This window comes from Gambusia affinis, linkage group LG11 (genome assembly GCF_019740435.1).
Source record: "Gambusia affinis linkage group LG11, SWU_Gaff_1.0, whole genome shotgun sequence".
In the NCBI taxonomy this organism is placed as follows: Eukaryota; Metazoa; Chordata; class Actinopteri; order Cyprinodontiformes; family Poeciliidae; genus Gambusia; species Gambusia affinis.
Genome location: NC_057878.1, coordinates 11,280,591 through 11,296,152, shown reverse-complemented (window position 1 = coordinate 11,296,152; position 15,562 = coordinate 11,280,591). Strand labels below are relative to the sequence as shown.

The 15,562-nt window shown below is 40.9% G+C and overlaps 1 protein-coding gene across 7 annotated transcripts; it reads right to left on the bottom strand.

Annotated features, from left to right (window-relative positions):
• Nucleotides 1-711: 711 nt before the first annotated feature.
• Nucleotides 712-14,893, bottom strand: rev1 (REV1 DNA directed polymerase). Of its 7 annotated transcripts, none has more exons than XR_006372020.1 (24): nt 14,546-14,893; nt 13,884-13,959; nt 13,108-13,240; nt 12,479-12,647; nt 11,950-12,390; nt 10,983-11,821; nt 9,723-9,827; nt 9,494-9,610; nt 8,104-8,230; nt 7,903-8,031; nt 7,673-7,827; nt 7,456-7,575; nt 7,117-7,337; nt 6,863-7,035; nt 5,938-6,167; nt 5,650-5,831; nt 4,526-4,750; nt 4,260-4,359; nt 3,965-4,167; nt 3,734-3,878; nt 2,903-3,005; nt 1,114-2,802; nt 959-1,046; nt 718-827 (listed from the first exon to the last, which is right to left on the bottom strand). XR_006372020.1 is itself a non-coding variant. In XM_044130733.1 (22 exons), exons 2-22 carry the CDS (start codon nt 13,947-13,949, stop codon nt 2,691-2,693), a joined length of 4,095 nt encoding a protein of 1,364 aa, XP_043986668.1. In that variant the 5' UTR covers nt 13,950-13,959; nt 14,546-14,893; the 3' UTR covers nt 712-2,690. The 7 variants fall into 7 exon arrangements, 1 of the variants encoding a protein (XP_043986668.1); XR_006372021.1 differs by having other exon boundaries at nt 959-2,802; nt 14,546-14,631; nt 14,701-14,893; XR_006372022.1 differs by having other exon boundaries at nt 959-2,802; nt 14,546-14,628; nt 14,701-14,893.
• Between the last annotated feature and the right edge of the window lie 669 nt (nt 14,894-15,562).

Sequence of the window (15,562 nt, the reverse complement as noted above, 5' to 3'; positions counted from 1 at the left end):
AAAATATTTTCTTTTTACAATATTCTAGTTTTTTTTAGATGTACGTTACAGAAATGCAGACCAGAACTTGTCCATGTGCCTAAACATATCTTTCTTAGACCAGAATTTTAATTGTAACAGTTCTGGTCAATTATTAAAGAGAGCCAATAAAATATTTCTTGAATATTTTTACATTGTGTCACATTACAACCACGAATGCCAATGTGTCTTACTACTGTCTTCCATTATAAACCAACAAAAAGAGTCCTTCACTTTAAAGTGAGGAGAAGAAAAAATATTTTAAAAATTGGATTTAGGTCTGGACTTTGACTGGGCCTTTCTATCACACGATTGTGCTTTACATGAAACCGTTTCATCAGCCTCTCCAGTATCAGTGATTTTTAGCCTCTAAAAGGGGTTTAGTCCAGGATTGCTTGTTGTTTAGCTTGCCATAATCTTTATACCATGTACCATCCTCATCCAAGATTTAAACAAAACCACCCCACAGCATGATGCTGAAACTGCCATGTTTCATGGTCGGGTTGCCATGTTCAGGCTGAAACTGAAAACTTTCTGGGACTTCTTTAGACCAACTTTCAACAATGGTTTCTTCTTGCCACTCTTTTACAAAAGCACTACTTTAGTTTAGACTTCTTTAGCTGTATGTGGCTTCCTTTGTCCAATGCTAAGCAGCAATGTCTAATACACAAAATGACAGGTAGAGTAGTAGAAGTTTAAGTTTATTAGCAAGGATTAGAAAACTTACAAACAAATTCACAGCTTCAGGTCTTCAGGCACAAGCCAGATTAGAGAACCCAACACCGGCCAGTTTTTACTTGTGGCCATTTCTGTCAAGAAAGAAGTGAAAGGTGATGTGAAGCAACATCTTAAAAGTGAAAACTCACACATTCCAAATTACATTCAGACTGATCTGGTTTGCATATAATTACTGCTTTAAGCAAACTTTTCAACAACGTACTTATTGTCTTCTCATCTGATCTATGAGGAGATCAGAAGCCAGTTAGCTGTGTCTTCAAACGACAGGTCATACAAGTTAAATTCAGGACCTATGTACAGAAATGAAGTCAGTTGCCGTGCAAGCGTTTCCAGAGTGAATAACAAAAGATGGGTCACCTGAATCTATCCAAATCCAACATTATTTCAACAGATTCAGAGCCTGTTGAAAACAGGAAGAAACTGCTTGAGCTACACCCAATTTAAATGCTCATCTTCATCAGATCTCTCTTGTTCGTTAGCGCAAAAAAAAGAAAAGAGAAATGAATTAGCTGATTGATTGCCATTACATATGTTGATGCCCTCCCAAATTAGACTGCTACTGTCCAGGAAATACTTTGGCTAGCTTCAGATGTCCATGTCAGAACACTTGCAAGCTTTTAGGCTTCAGAGTTACAATTTAAAGACGGTTACTAAGAATTCACTACTGGTAAACAATACGAGAGGCAATTCCTCCACGTACATTTTGTTTAAAACATTTGACAAAGGTCTTTCAAACATTATTTACACTCTATAACAAGGTTTGGCACTTAAAAAAAAAAAAAAAAAAAAAAAAACAGAACTGAATGAAACACTAGAGTGCAGCAGTTAAGTTTTTTCTTTTTCTTCTTCCACAAAAAAAGTGCTTCTAGATCAGAGCACCAAAAATAACACGCATAAAAAATATTGTCTTTTTGTTGAACCATTCCAGTCGGCTTCAAATGCGCATTCGGACTGCTACGAGGTTAGCAAATTTCAAATGTGATCCAAGAGTTTGGTTTTGTCACTACAACATGATGAATCTTATATGCAACACTAGTACCCGTGCCTGTGAGGTAAGTTGACTGCCCTGCTGAAAATAAAATAGAAAATAAAAAATATCTAAGCACTACAATGCTGGGTCAGAACAGGTGTGTAAAAAAAAAAAAAAAAAGTGAGCAAACACAACTGTGCTGCGTTCGATTTGTACTTGAAAGTTTCAGAGTCCCAAGTCATAAAAACGAGAACAGAACACATCGAAGTCTGAATGCCGACTGGGAAAGCTCAGAGAGGTCCCTGCGCCACTCCATGTTCAACAACTGTCATGGCTGCTACACGTGTAAAAGATGGTAAAAGTTGCAAGAATAACTGGTTTCTTTGCACCTGGGTCTGCCACACATTTCACTTCCCGTTCAAGTTCCTCTCGTGTTGCATCCATAGAAGCTGTGACTGGCTTGTAACAATAACAGTAGCACCTTCAACAGTGAAATATCACTGGTTTTCCAACTTACAATCAGAACGGGCTGACCTTGGATATAACATCATGCCCATATCAAACTTCTGAGACAAATCGAACGCAGTGCTAAACATCCGAGGAAAGGAAAACAAAACAAACAAACAAAAAAAAAAAAATCACACATTTATAACTAAACCGTAAGGATTACCAACCATTTAAACTGCACTAAGTAGACAGTGAGACCATTTTTTGCCCTTCAGTTTTAGCTACTCCAACACTGAAAACAAATATGTGTACAAAAAGTGACATACTGTACATGCTTTCAAATAATACACCGATGGCTCTTTGCATGTCTGCCATTATTTTGTTGGCCACTGAGGAAAAGGAAAGATGCTGTGGGAGAAGCTAGGACAGCAAATAGTAATCATTCAGATGTCATGATTCGTTTGGTACATGGTAGATCGTTGCAGAACAACAACAGGGTACTTCTTTCCTCTTCTTCTCATGTTATCTTCAAGATGCTACCATAAGCTTGATGCACAACCACCTGTATGTTGTCCAAAATGAAGTCAAATGCCATACTCCAAACTGACTCCACAGACTGCTGCATAAGCCTGAAGGAAAAAAACAAAACAACAAACTATAAGCAAACTGAGATCAGACAAAAAGAGAGAACAACGTATGCAAAATGTTAAACTGTGCAGCACCACCGACCGTTTCATATATCTTATTATCAAATCCAACTTCTCCAGGTCTTTATCTTCAATGAGATCAGTGCAGTACTTTACTACCTGCAGGATGTCCTCCTCCATCGGTTCTAAACAAAAAAGGCATTTTAAGAGGTAAGCAGTTGTGTAGCAGTTTATTTTACATTTAAGCGCTTTCAAAAATTATGGAGATAAATCTAAACAAAACAGCCTACATGCCCTCAAAACTATTATGACATATCTAAATAGATTAAAACCTGAGGAGACCTGTCACAATAAACAATAAATTAATTAATCACATGACAAATTAAAAGAAACTCAATCATTTTCATTTGCTTGATTTATCGTTTTTCTCTTTTCTTTCTCTTTTTACTAAAAACTGAATGATAAAACTATTCAGTCTGGTGCTTTAGTCTCAACTATCCCTTTTCTTTGAAAGATAATTCTGTTAACACAAGCTTCGTAATTCATTTTATTTGTCGTTCCAGTGTTTAAATGTTCATTAGAATTTAAAATTTACTGATCCTTGAGAATATGTTCTTGCCTTTTTATGCCATTATAGCTATTATGTTACTTGAAAATGGTCTCAAAAACAACAACAACATTATTGTTTAACGCAGTAACTTCTTGGACAATAATAACAATAACAAAATTTAGCATCGTGACAGGCCTACTCTGACGGCCTTAAATAAATTTCGGTGCACCCAATCGCTTTCAAATGTGTAATTTAATCCCAGCATAAAGGAACTGCAGATGGACCTGCAGCAACAGGTGGCCCTGTAAAGCTTAGATAAACAGCGTTACTGTAGATGTCTCATCAACATTGGGACATCTGTACCTGTGATGGTGGTGACCCATTCCCGTAGGAGTGTTTTAATGTCCGTCAGGTCACAAGCTCCAGCCAACGTTGGAACAGGACGAGGCAATGACTTTGTCACAGGCAGCATGACGTCCTGTTCTGAGGTGGACGGGTTCATTTCAGTCTGAAGGAAGAGAAAAGAAGTGGAAGAGAAAAGGGGTTACCAATGAATAAAGTAATCTCTCCATCTGTAACCACACGCAGAATCACCTTTGGTACATTCACAGGTTCTAGTGGTTTTATCGGCGGCGCGTGTTTGGCTGGACTGTTTGTGGCCTGACGTCTCTTTAAGGGCGAGGTTCCTTTTTTAACAGGGCTCACTCCGTTCTTCCTCTTGTAGCGCCGCTTCAACCGTCCAGCGGCAGTTCCTGCAGCAGGCTGCTTCAGCTGCAACAGTGGATTCTTCTGCTCGGCTGCAGACAAACCAACATGTCCAAAAAAAATAATACAAATCTACATTAAGGGCGAACAAAAACTACGTGGCGGCAGCTGCCGGTTAACTCACCCATTTTCACCTGGGGTTGGACATTGTTAGCACGGCTGTAGGCAGACTTCAGTTCATCCTGCAGCGCTTTGGGAAGGGCAGCAAAGACGTCTGGATCAACCTGCGACCAGTGATAGAAGCTGAGTGTCCTGAAAATCTCCAGGAGGTACCACTTAACCCTCATTTCTTAAATGACAGACGTGACAAGACAGTTACTCCTCTTTATTCTTGAGTTAACACAGAGCCACCGGACACCATGTCAAAATTCACAACAGGTGCTTTTCTACCTGCGAGAAGTTCGGTAATTCGAGGACAATTCCCGGATTGTCTGGCTGGTTTGGAAACTGCAGCACCAGCGTTCCAGTCGGGGGAGAATACGGCGCAGGACGGGGAGAGGAGAGCTGCAGATCGGGTGAATGGCAGTGATTTGGCCTCTCGTCTCTCTTAGTCCACGACTGCTCCACTTGCTCCCTCAGCTCGGCGGGCAGGGCCTCCAGGACAGAACGATCCACCTAGGAAATTATTCAAAAAGATTGTGAAAAAGAAAAAACTAAATAAGTAAAAGGGAGAAGGTCTAGATAAAGAACCTCATTTAGTAAAAAGTGTTCAAATACGCTGTTGGTCAGATCTGGTATAAGCACGCCGGGAAAAAAAAGGTAGGAATTTTCTTCAGCTGAATGGAGTGTAGAATGATGCAACTATCCAATTCTAAAATACCTTATTGATCCCAAAGGGAAATTAAATACTTATTAATGAATTAAAATTACATTTACCCTCAATAAACTGATACTGATACCATTACAGGCAAAACCCACTGACACACAAAGTGTCAATTTCAGAAGTGCCCCAATTTCGACAGACATCTGAGATAATTTACAATCAATACAAATCACACAACAAATCACATCAATTGTGCAAGATTAAAAAAAAATGCAGTAAAACATTAAAGAAAGAAGAAAAACTTCATAAATCAATCAAGTTACATAGCTTCAGGTCCACTTGTAGTTTGTTTTAAATAAAATAAGCATTACTGGACTATGCCTCTTTGTAATTACTTTGCTGCCATAGAGAAATTAGTTAGATTTTTTTTTTTCAGAAAGACAGAAAAAACCCCAACTGGATTTATCATGTTTTGTGTGTTATTTTTGATTGTTTGTTTTGGATTTTAACTTGTATGTAGCCACGAGTTTCATGAATGTTCACACTCTTGATTATTGAAGAGTTCTGGGTATCAAAGGGAACTGTTGTTTTTCTGCTTTAAATAAAAGCATTTGATCATGTTTCTAAATCTTTTTTAAATACTTCTTTACTTTGAAACAGTGGGGGGTTTTCCCCCTCAAAGTTAACCCCCCCCCGCCAGAATCTCATGCATGTGTTGGAGATGGTCCAGCATTAAAATCCCCAGATTTACCTGTGAGGGGGAGGGGACTTCAATGCTGAGGTTGAGACGGGTCCGGGAAAGTTTTTGCGCTGCTCTGCAGACGGGCGTTTCTTTGCTGGTCCCAGGGACCGGCTCAGCAGGAGTCAGAGGATGTGGTGATGAGCTACCTGAGAGAGCCGCTGTTGAGGAAGTCTGCTTCTCCTGGGCGCCTGCTGCATTTTTTTTAAAACACATATAAACGACTAAGCCAGGAGTTTAGATGGAAATAAAAATAAAATTAAAAAAAAGCAAAGATCAAACCATGAAGACAAACCAAACCTTTGTTGGTAGTTCTGGCGTTCGATCCTTGGCCTAACAACATGTCCTTGATGGAGCGTGTCCGAGTTCCCCGGCAGTCCTGTGCTTGGGGCTGATTTCCCTCGAGCTGCTGGACCTGAATGCCGACCCCTCTCAGGTCCTGGACCTGCAGCTTCATGGCGTGGAGCAGCTTGATGACAGCGGAGGCGATCAGCTGACCGCTGTCAGTGGACTGAGCGAGCATCACAGTCCTGACGAGCAGCAAGAAGAAACAAAATCACCTTTTTACTCCCGCGTCAGTGTCAGTGTCAGTGTCAGTCTCAATCTTCACCGTGCGGTGGCTTTGCATGTTCGTCTGTTCATTAACCTTTAATTCATTGACCGTTTCATTTTATTTTCTCCAATTTTGACATGTTGCAAGCACAAACTTTTATGTATTTTACTGAGGTTTTATATGCTAGCCCAACACATTGTGAATCAGAAGATAAATTATGGTTTTCTAATATTCTCCCCCAATACTTTCTGTTGGTTTATCACAAGAATCGTCTGACAATTAGCTAAGATGATGATTAATTGGATGGAAAAAAAATGGGCGTATTCTGTTGATTTTTCAATTAACTCATTTAAGCACTCAAGGCTTTTTACGCAATATTAAAAATACATTAAAAGATGCAAAAACAAATGATACAATTCCTTTTTAAGTAAGAAAATAAAAGTTTATCGCCTTAATGCAGTAACATATCTTTTCTTTACAGTATGCTTGATTATTGAAGAGTTCTGGGTAGAACAATTACTGCTCTGAATACGTTATTCTTCCAGTAAATTGCAGTTAGCTAATCAACTGAATAATCTAACCTGATTTATTATGAATTATCACAATTAATCATTTCCGCTCTAGTTCAAAGGGGCATGAATACTTTTACAACTAGGTGCCAAAGATCCTTACTTGGCGAGATTATCACATATGCCATGACCTCCGTATTTGGCCGGCTCCAGAGGCGCTCCGACCTTGCGCACCATGACCTTCAGAGTAACTCTCCGACCCCGCAGTCCTGCTTCCTTTAGACGCCGCTGCACCTCCATCGATAGATTAGTCAGGAAACACTCTGCCTCGTCCACCTGGGGAGTTTTAAAGGGAAGAAGATTAGAAATCAGGCGGCGTCTGGACAGACACGCGAGTGTAAACCTCGCAGGTCTAACCGTGGCAAAGCGGATGTTGTAGTTCATCTCGGCAGAGACGGACTTCCTTTCCTTTTCGAAGCGGACGGGTCGGTCGTCTAAACCCCTGCTGAATCGAAATAGAGTTTGTCCGGTACGAGGGCCAAACTTTTTCTGCAGCTGAGATAGAGACAGTTGCTGGAGGTCCCCACAAGACTTCACGCCCATCACAGCAAGTTTTTTGGCCATAACATGCCCGACACCTGGGGAAAATTAATGAAAAAGAAAAAAAAAACAAAAAAAAAAACAATTTAGCTTTGTGTTTCCTGAGAATCTCTTCTAGGGTAGAGAGGAGAGCAGGACGCAGAGCAGCATATCCACCTGGCAAACTGGTCACTGGCAAGTCCCTGATGAAATCATCCACTTCTTCAGACCTAAGGAAGTACTGCCCGTTCGGCTTGGCCTTACGGGTCGCGAGTCGAGCCAGAAGAATGTTGGACCCTGAACAGAGAGTTGCAGTCAGTCTGAATTATTTCCATATGAATTCTGGCTTAATTTAATTTACGGTGTGTGTGTGTGTGGGGGGGGGAGGACTCACCCATTCCCACCGAGGCGCAGCATCCCGTTTTCCCCTGGATGTCTGCTCTAATGGCTTCAGCCAAATCGTCTGGAGTAACGCCCACCTCAGCCAGCAGATGAGAAGCATCTATAAGAGCTTCGTCACAGCTGAGAGCCTCAATGTCGTGGGTGTAACTGCACAGAGCAAATTAAGATCAACATTGCAAGTAAATCCTTTCTAGCTAGACTGACAGATTTGAGGTTCCGTACCTGGCCAGGATTTCATACATGTTCAGAGCCACCTCCTTGTAGGCGTCAAAGTCGTACGGGACCGACTGCAGCGAGGGGCACAGCTGCTTCGCCTTGCCAAAAAACATCCCGTTCCTCACACCCGCCTGCCTGTAGAGAGAAAACAGGACGTCCTTACATTTCTGTCAGCACAGGACAGTTGAGGTCATGTTAACATCTCACCTGGCCTCGTAACTGCAAGATGCGATCTCTGCCATCGACAGGGCGGCAGCGTCCGGGTCCACACCGTTTCCATGGGAGTCAGGCATGTCTTGAGAGGGAGTTACAGGGAGGTCGTCATCTGCTTTCTCTGACAAAAAAAAAAGCAATATTGTAGCAGTAACGTTATTCACAAGGCATATGGATGAGGTGATTTTGGTGAATTCCAGTCTGGATTTTGTCATTTTCCTTTCAGAAGTAAAGCCCTTTTTGGTTTTCTTCCATGGAGTGCAAATAGAAAGTGAGCTATTTTGGCCTTAGAGCTTCCTCAGTTCTTCCACAGCAGCCATTTAATCAACCTGTTGTTGCATTATGTCGTGTCCAAATCCTGGCAGATGATCAGAGCACCATCAAGCTCTACGGAGAAAATCTAACAGCGCTTATCTTTAACACAGATATCTACAGTCTTATTTCAGCTCCAGCTTTAGTGCAGTGCACGCAGCGACACCAAACTACCCAGCAGCACTGTTCCCTCTAAAAAAGGTTGAATGGCTGATGAAAAGCCTGGAGGCATCTCTTAATGCAAGCATCAACAGGGGTAACAACAGAACCATCAATCCTCTTTTTGTATAGCTGAGTCAAATAATTTCATTAACTATTTGTAGGGCTAAAATGAGTAACTGGACTAAAAGATTATTGAAATAATCGGCAACTGATTCAGTAATCAAATAATCATTAACTGGAGTATACAGACTCTAAAACATGCCATTTGCAGAAAGAAAGATTGACACAGTAAGAGCAGTAATTAAACCAAAAATATGCAATAAATATGTACATTTTGTGCTCTAGCTGAAAAACATGTTTTGAACTGCTTAAATGCTGTAAATAAATCCCCTTTTGCTATCCAGTTATTAATTGGTTATATGAAAAAGATTGGCAGACAAGCCCGACCCCATAGAGTACAGATGTTAAACAGAAAGGGTTGAGCTTTTCACATATACACGCTGCACAAGTATTTTCTCACTGGCTGCAGATGCATCCTTTACTGCAAATGATCAAGTGTTCACTAAAGGAATGCTATGTTAGGCACTAAGATGTCTAGTTTGTTATTTTAAAAAGGAATTGAATTACTTGTGCATTTTGGATTTCTTGTGAATTCCTAATATTGTATAAAATAAGCTGAAGTGGTTCCATAAAAGAATTTGCACCGTGCCAATAAAAAAAAAAAAAAAAAATCTGATTAACAGATTAACTGACTACTGAAGTAAACAGTTATTTATTTTTATTATTGTACTGTTCCCTCTACCACAGACAACTAGGCATGCAGAACATTATTTCTATGAGCTTTTGGGGTAGCAGCGACTTCCCCACACTAATGAAGTTCCATTTAATTACCTGGACGGCATGATCTCACCTGGCTGAGGATGAGTATGCCTCATCTGGTAGTACTGCAGCTCCACCTGATGGTTGGCTCCGGGTCTGATGGGGACTTTGCCCAGTCCACGGTTGCTGGTAACAGCTACAGGCTTCCCTGCACAGAAATGTTTCCAGAACTAGAGATCAAACTTCAAGTCCCTTTCACTCAATGTGCTTTGCATAAACAAGGTTCACAGTGTCGCATCTAAACGATTAGGAAGACTCGCCTTTAAGTTCTGGTCTGTGTCGGATCCCCACAGAGACAAAGAAGCAGTCCATGTCCACGTGGAAGATGCACGATTTCACACTGCCTCCCGATGATAATGCGCCTGCTGCAAACAAGGAGACATTACAGCAATAAACAGATTTCCAACCGCAGATAATCAGATAGTGCAAAAGTAACTCATACCTCATTAAAAACTAAGTATTTTTCAGGGGATTTTATGTGCCAGAACAACACAAAGCGCTGCAGAATTGTAAAATGTAAGGAAAATTTGAAGCTGAAAACTGCTGACTGCAGACGATTTTCATCCAGTCTGACTGAGCTTGAGCTTTTTTGTAAAACCCCCCAAAAGGCCCGCAGCTGTAAGGTCAGGACTGACCTTACAGCTGCGGACAAATCTGTTTGAAGCCTCTGCTTTTTAATCAGCCAATTTATGAAGTAATTGCTAAGAATTACTCTATGCATAATCGTAAAATGCATTAAGAATATGATTATAATTCATTCCCAGACAAAAATAAAACGACATGAGATCAGATTTGTCCATAATCATCACTACCGATAATAATTAATGTTATTGTTTAGATGTAGCCACGACTGAATATCTTGTACATAAAATATTATTGTTTTTTTTGTCTGTGACAGATGGAAGAGATGAAAATGAATAATGTTCCTAATCATTAGGAAGTGAGCATAAACTTACCTTTTTAAGGAGGTTTTTGTGATATATTTGGGTGTTGAGCATTTTTTTTAAAGGAAGATTGTCTTTTATATAAAAATAAGACTCTTAGTTTTGCACATAAAAAAAGATCAGGGTTAAACACTTTTTAACATCTTGTAAAACTAACCACAGCAGTTTGTTTCATTTGTGTATTTTAGATATTTTTTATTTACATTTGGTAGCTATTTTTTGTTGGCCAAAATTAGTTTGCATATTTATTTATCTATTACTATATTTTCTTTGACACACTAAACTTATTGTGTGATTTCAAATTTATTTAAATATATTTTTAATCCTAGTGAAAGTAAAAAAAAGCTGTTTTGAAATGACATATTTGGACAAATCAAAAAAAAAAAAAAAAGGAAAAAACGAAAGCAGAAAATGTGCAGCACTAACATCTGTGATTTCTTTAGAGATATTTTTTGGCACACCCATTAATCCATAAATGGTAAATTTTTTTTAAAACTTTCTTAATTTTGGGGGAAGATTCAGAAGACATCATTATGAAATAAATAAAGACGACAAGAATAACTTTCTTTTCACTACCATGTCCATGTGTGGATCGCTGTGCCATAGATTTCCTCAGGCGATCTTTCCCGGGATAGGATGGACTCCCCTTAGTCTTCCGTTTGCTGTGTAGTTCGTTGACATACTCGGAGAAAGCGATCCTCCAAGTGGAGATCTGGTGCAAACGCGAGTGAGAGTAAAACTCCGAGATCAGACCGCCCGTCTGCTCCAGCAGCTGGTCCGAGGACGCGGAGGCTGAGGACGCCTCGGTGGGAGGATCGGGCTTGGCTGCCACGCGGGCCGTGTTCGGGAACGGGGCGTCAGTCAGAAACACTTTGTGGTGACTTCCGTTTAATCTAACAGACGAAAGGGAACAAGAAGGAGGAGATCGGGAAGTCTGCTCCAAAACCGGCTCAACCTGAGTGGGAGGTTGGAGACATTTCAGAGGCGTCTGGGGTTTGTTGGCTCTCGAAGCCTCATGAGAGGAGGACGATGGAGGTTTAGGGTCGCAAAGGCCTCCGTCTTGTGTGCTGGAATGCTCCACACGAATAGGAAGAGAGTCTGATTGCTTTGGAGGGCTGGAGGGGAACTCATATGGATCAGGTTTGGTGTGTGACTGCACTGAAGAACTCTGAGGTTTCTCTGTTGAACTCTTTGCTCTACACGTGGACGTGTCCCCGTCAGAGGAGCGTGGATCTGCAACAGGGGACGAGCCCTCTGGCTTTAAGGCACCGTTAAAAAGGTGAGCGTGTCCATTGGTCAGTGGGGCTTCTCCCAGAGCGGCCGAGGCCCCAACAAGACAAGGATCTCCGTGCTCTTGCATTTCCGTCATTTTAGAATGGCTCGAGGTATCCGGTGAGGTCTGGAGAACTCCATTTCTAGGAAAAGCAAAAGAGAGCAAATTGTAACATCTTAACTGAACGTAAAATATTAAATTAAAAGTTGGAACTGCTTCATAAGAAGGAAATAAAAAGTATCCAATTAGCGATTTCCTGAAAACGCTCACATTTTTAAGTCGTCCTCATTCATGTGAGCAGAACCGGGAGACTTGTGCGGGAGCTTTATGTGGCTCTTGTTGGGGATTGGGTTCTTGTGTAAAGACTGGCTTATGTGCGGGGAACCTGAAACGAGTTGACTGGATTTCAAATGACTCGGTTGGTGGTAATCCAAGCTCGCTTTGGAGCTGCGGTGGACGGACAGAGCCTCGGCTTCGCTGCAGCCGGGGACGGGGAAGGGGTTGTTTGAGGATCCCCCGCTGCGGGGAACAGAGGGCTCTGTGTTGTGCGGCGGCAAAAGAGGCTTTTGATGCGTGCTCGGCTGAAGGGGACCGTGGCTCGGTTCGGACATCTCTGAGGTGTGGCGCAAAATCACGGCGGGGAAGAGCGTGTTCTTCTGTTTAGCATACAACTGGTACCTCAAGCAAGGCAGGAGATGGCCGGCTTTGATGCTGGATTAAACAAAGGAATGCAGATTTCAGCTCATGCTGCATGGACTTACATTCAATATAAGAAGCTCTTGTTTTGTACTAAACACACCTGTCAGTGATCCACTCTGGCCTGATGACCTTTTCCCCTCGGAGCTCCTGAATCTTGCAGTTGGGCAGGTTGTTGGCGATGATGTGGGTGGTCTTCGAGCGAGAGTAGTAGACGTGGAACTGACCCCCATGCAGCATCATCAGCCGGCGGAGCTCGTCTGCGCTCGGGTCTGATTAGAAGGACAAAACAGTGACACGTTCGTTCATTCATTCATTGATCGATGAGAGGAGTGTGAGGAAGAGTACGGCGCCATGGCAGAGTGCCCGTGTATCGCAAAGCCAACACCAGACACTTACTCATGCCTTTGGAAATAGACATTAACCCCAGCAAGGATGGCATTAAAACGTATGTCTGTCACACTCAGCCACCCGGCATAAGACGGGGCATGAACAACAAGTAATGGAAATCGAGTAAAACAAAGTTTTCAATGATTAAGTAATACATGATATTTGAAAATTTGCAAGACTATTTATCTGGGATATCATGGGATACTTGCGTGCAAGAAAAAAATAAAGTGACATGAACAGGCAACAATTTGTTTGCAGGTACAAATAAGCGTTTGTTTGGATAAGTGGTAATAACAAAGGGCCGTGACATACAAACTACATAATCAGAGTATTTGCTTGTACCTGTGTATCCGTTGACATAAATAGACACCCCACTGAAGATGATGGAGCCGGTTCCTTCCTTCTGCTTTTCTCTGGTGGCATTGAGTTTGAACTGCTCGTCCAGCTTGGTAACCTTGGCAGCCATGTAGCCGCCCTGCACCGACAGAAATTCAGCAAAATAAAAAAAACAAAAAAGAGACTGAGCATACAGAAGATTTATATACACCGGATATTAATCATTGACCTGGACTAGCACACAAACACCACACCATATGTTGACTAACAGACCTTTTTAGACGTGACAGGACAGCTGAGTTTGTAGCCATGTGTTTATTAAAGGTTTAATTTAGATATGCCATTTAGAATCACCTGTTACCCAGACTGTTTTTAACTGAGGTAACGTCTGAGTAGGTCTGATAAATCTTCTGCAGTATTATTGAGCCCCTTTATTCAGACTATAATAGGTACATTTTGAAGTTCTTAGGCTGTTAGAACAAATGCTATGAGGGGAACATGGGATTAGGGTGGTCTACTTAAGTAAGCTTGGTAGAAGTCAAATTATGGATGTTTATTATCTTTTTGGTTTGGATGCCCTTAAATAAAATGCAATGCAAAAGGTTTCATTTAGACGTCAACTAAGTAGTTAAACCTTTAGACTTCTCTGCAACTTCAGCTTCATGTTGGTCTTGGCAGTATTAAAAGGGGTGGAACACACATATTCCCCACTATTTCCACGTACAATTTTGCCATGCATGTCTCTGGTTCATTGTGAAGCTCTCACAGCTGGATGTACTCACCCGTTCTCCCCAACCATTGTCATCGCTGCCGTTGGCTCTCTTTCTCATCCAACCATCTCGACTCATACTGAGCTTCCTGTAAACACAAGGAAAGCCAAATCTCAGGACTGGGATACAAGTAAAAGTGAAAATATTGACTCACACTCCAAACCAAAACTACTCAAATTATCTGATGCTGCATTAAGACATTCTGGAAATGTCAACAATCCTGAACTGTTAGGGTTTCCTTTATGTTTTTTTAACGCATAATACAGACAGATTTGGTATATCTTTCATAACGCATGCACTGATATTATTTCAGAGCAAATGTTATGATTTTGGCTGGCGTTAGCAGAGCTGTTTGCCCCCCAAAGACATGTCTGGACAGACTTTCTCCCTCTGACAGACAGGTCACAACAGCAACATGCTGCTAACGTTAGCCTAGCTCCGGGAATTAAATACATTTCAGAGCAGCACGTCGCTTTATCATCCTGTCAGTTTAATAAGGACCCCTGGAAATGTTCTCACTGTACTTGCTAACACAACAATACAGGCAAAATTAGCTGGCAAACAACCAACAGGGTGTGTGTGTCTAAGCAACTTCAGTGCAGCGGTAATCATGTGTGTGTAAACAAACTACGGTCCCGCCAGCAGAAGTCATCTTGTAGTTCTCTCTGTTGTACCTTTTAAGCTGTCAGACGAGGCTGCTGGCCACACTCTTCTCGCTGCAGATACCGCTAAGCAGAAAGGCTGCTCAATGCTGCTGCTGCTGTTTGAGTTAAACGAGGTTAGAGAGCAAAACAAAGCGAAATGAAAACCCTTCCGACAGGCAGCTCACAGCCACGGTCTTTACTTTGTTCCTCAGAAAAGTCCTGCTTTTGGTGAGGTGAGATCCTCCTATTGTGTCACGCAACCACGCCATGTCTCCTGAATATTTTTGGTCACCCTCCCAATCCTTTCGCTCTCCATTTCAACCGCCTGATCCATTTACCTCTTTTCTCTCTGCGAGCGTGAAACCAAGCGATGCGGAACTTCCGGTGTTTACATTCAAAATAAAAGGCTGTTGTTATTCAGTTGAGTAGCCATAATAATAATAATAATAATAATAATAATAATAATAATAATAATAATAATAATAATAATAATAATAATAATAATAATAATAATAATAATAATAATAATAAATTAACACATTTAATAAGTATACATTCCAAAAGTAAATAAGCAAATAGAATAATTTTAAAAAGAGATAAGTAAAAAAAAAAAAAGTTTTTTGTAAAAATGAGTAACTAATTATAACATCTGATTTTATAAAGAAAAGAAATAAAATGTTATCAGGCATGAATGTAAAGTAATGTGTAAACTCTGTTATTTTGAAGGATAACATTAAAAAAGTGCAAAAGCTAATGACAAAATAAAAAATGTTATCCATCTCGCACAAAACTCAGATACTGTATAATGACTCACTGGTTTTTCTTGTAGTGTTTCTGTTCATTTCAGCATTTAAATAAATACTACCCAAATCTAGAAAAAAAATTAGCACTAGTTTCAAGAAAGTCTCTTTGCTCTTTGTTTTCTTAGCCAAGAAGTCATTTATTTTGAAATAAAACAAGATAGGCGCAACTTCCGACATTGTGACGTTCGTCAGGTAGCTTAACAAAAAGCCATTCCACCGGCTTCTTGTTTTGCAGCTTCACTCG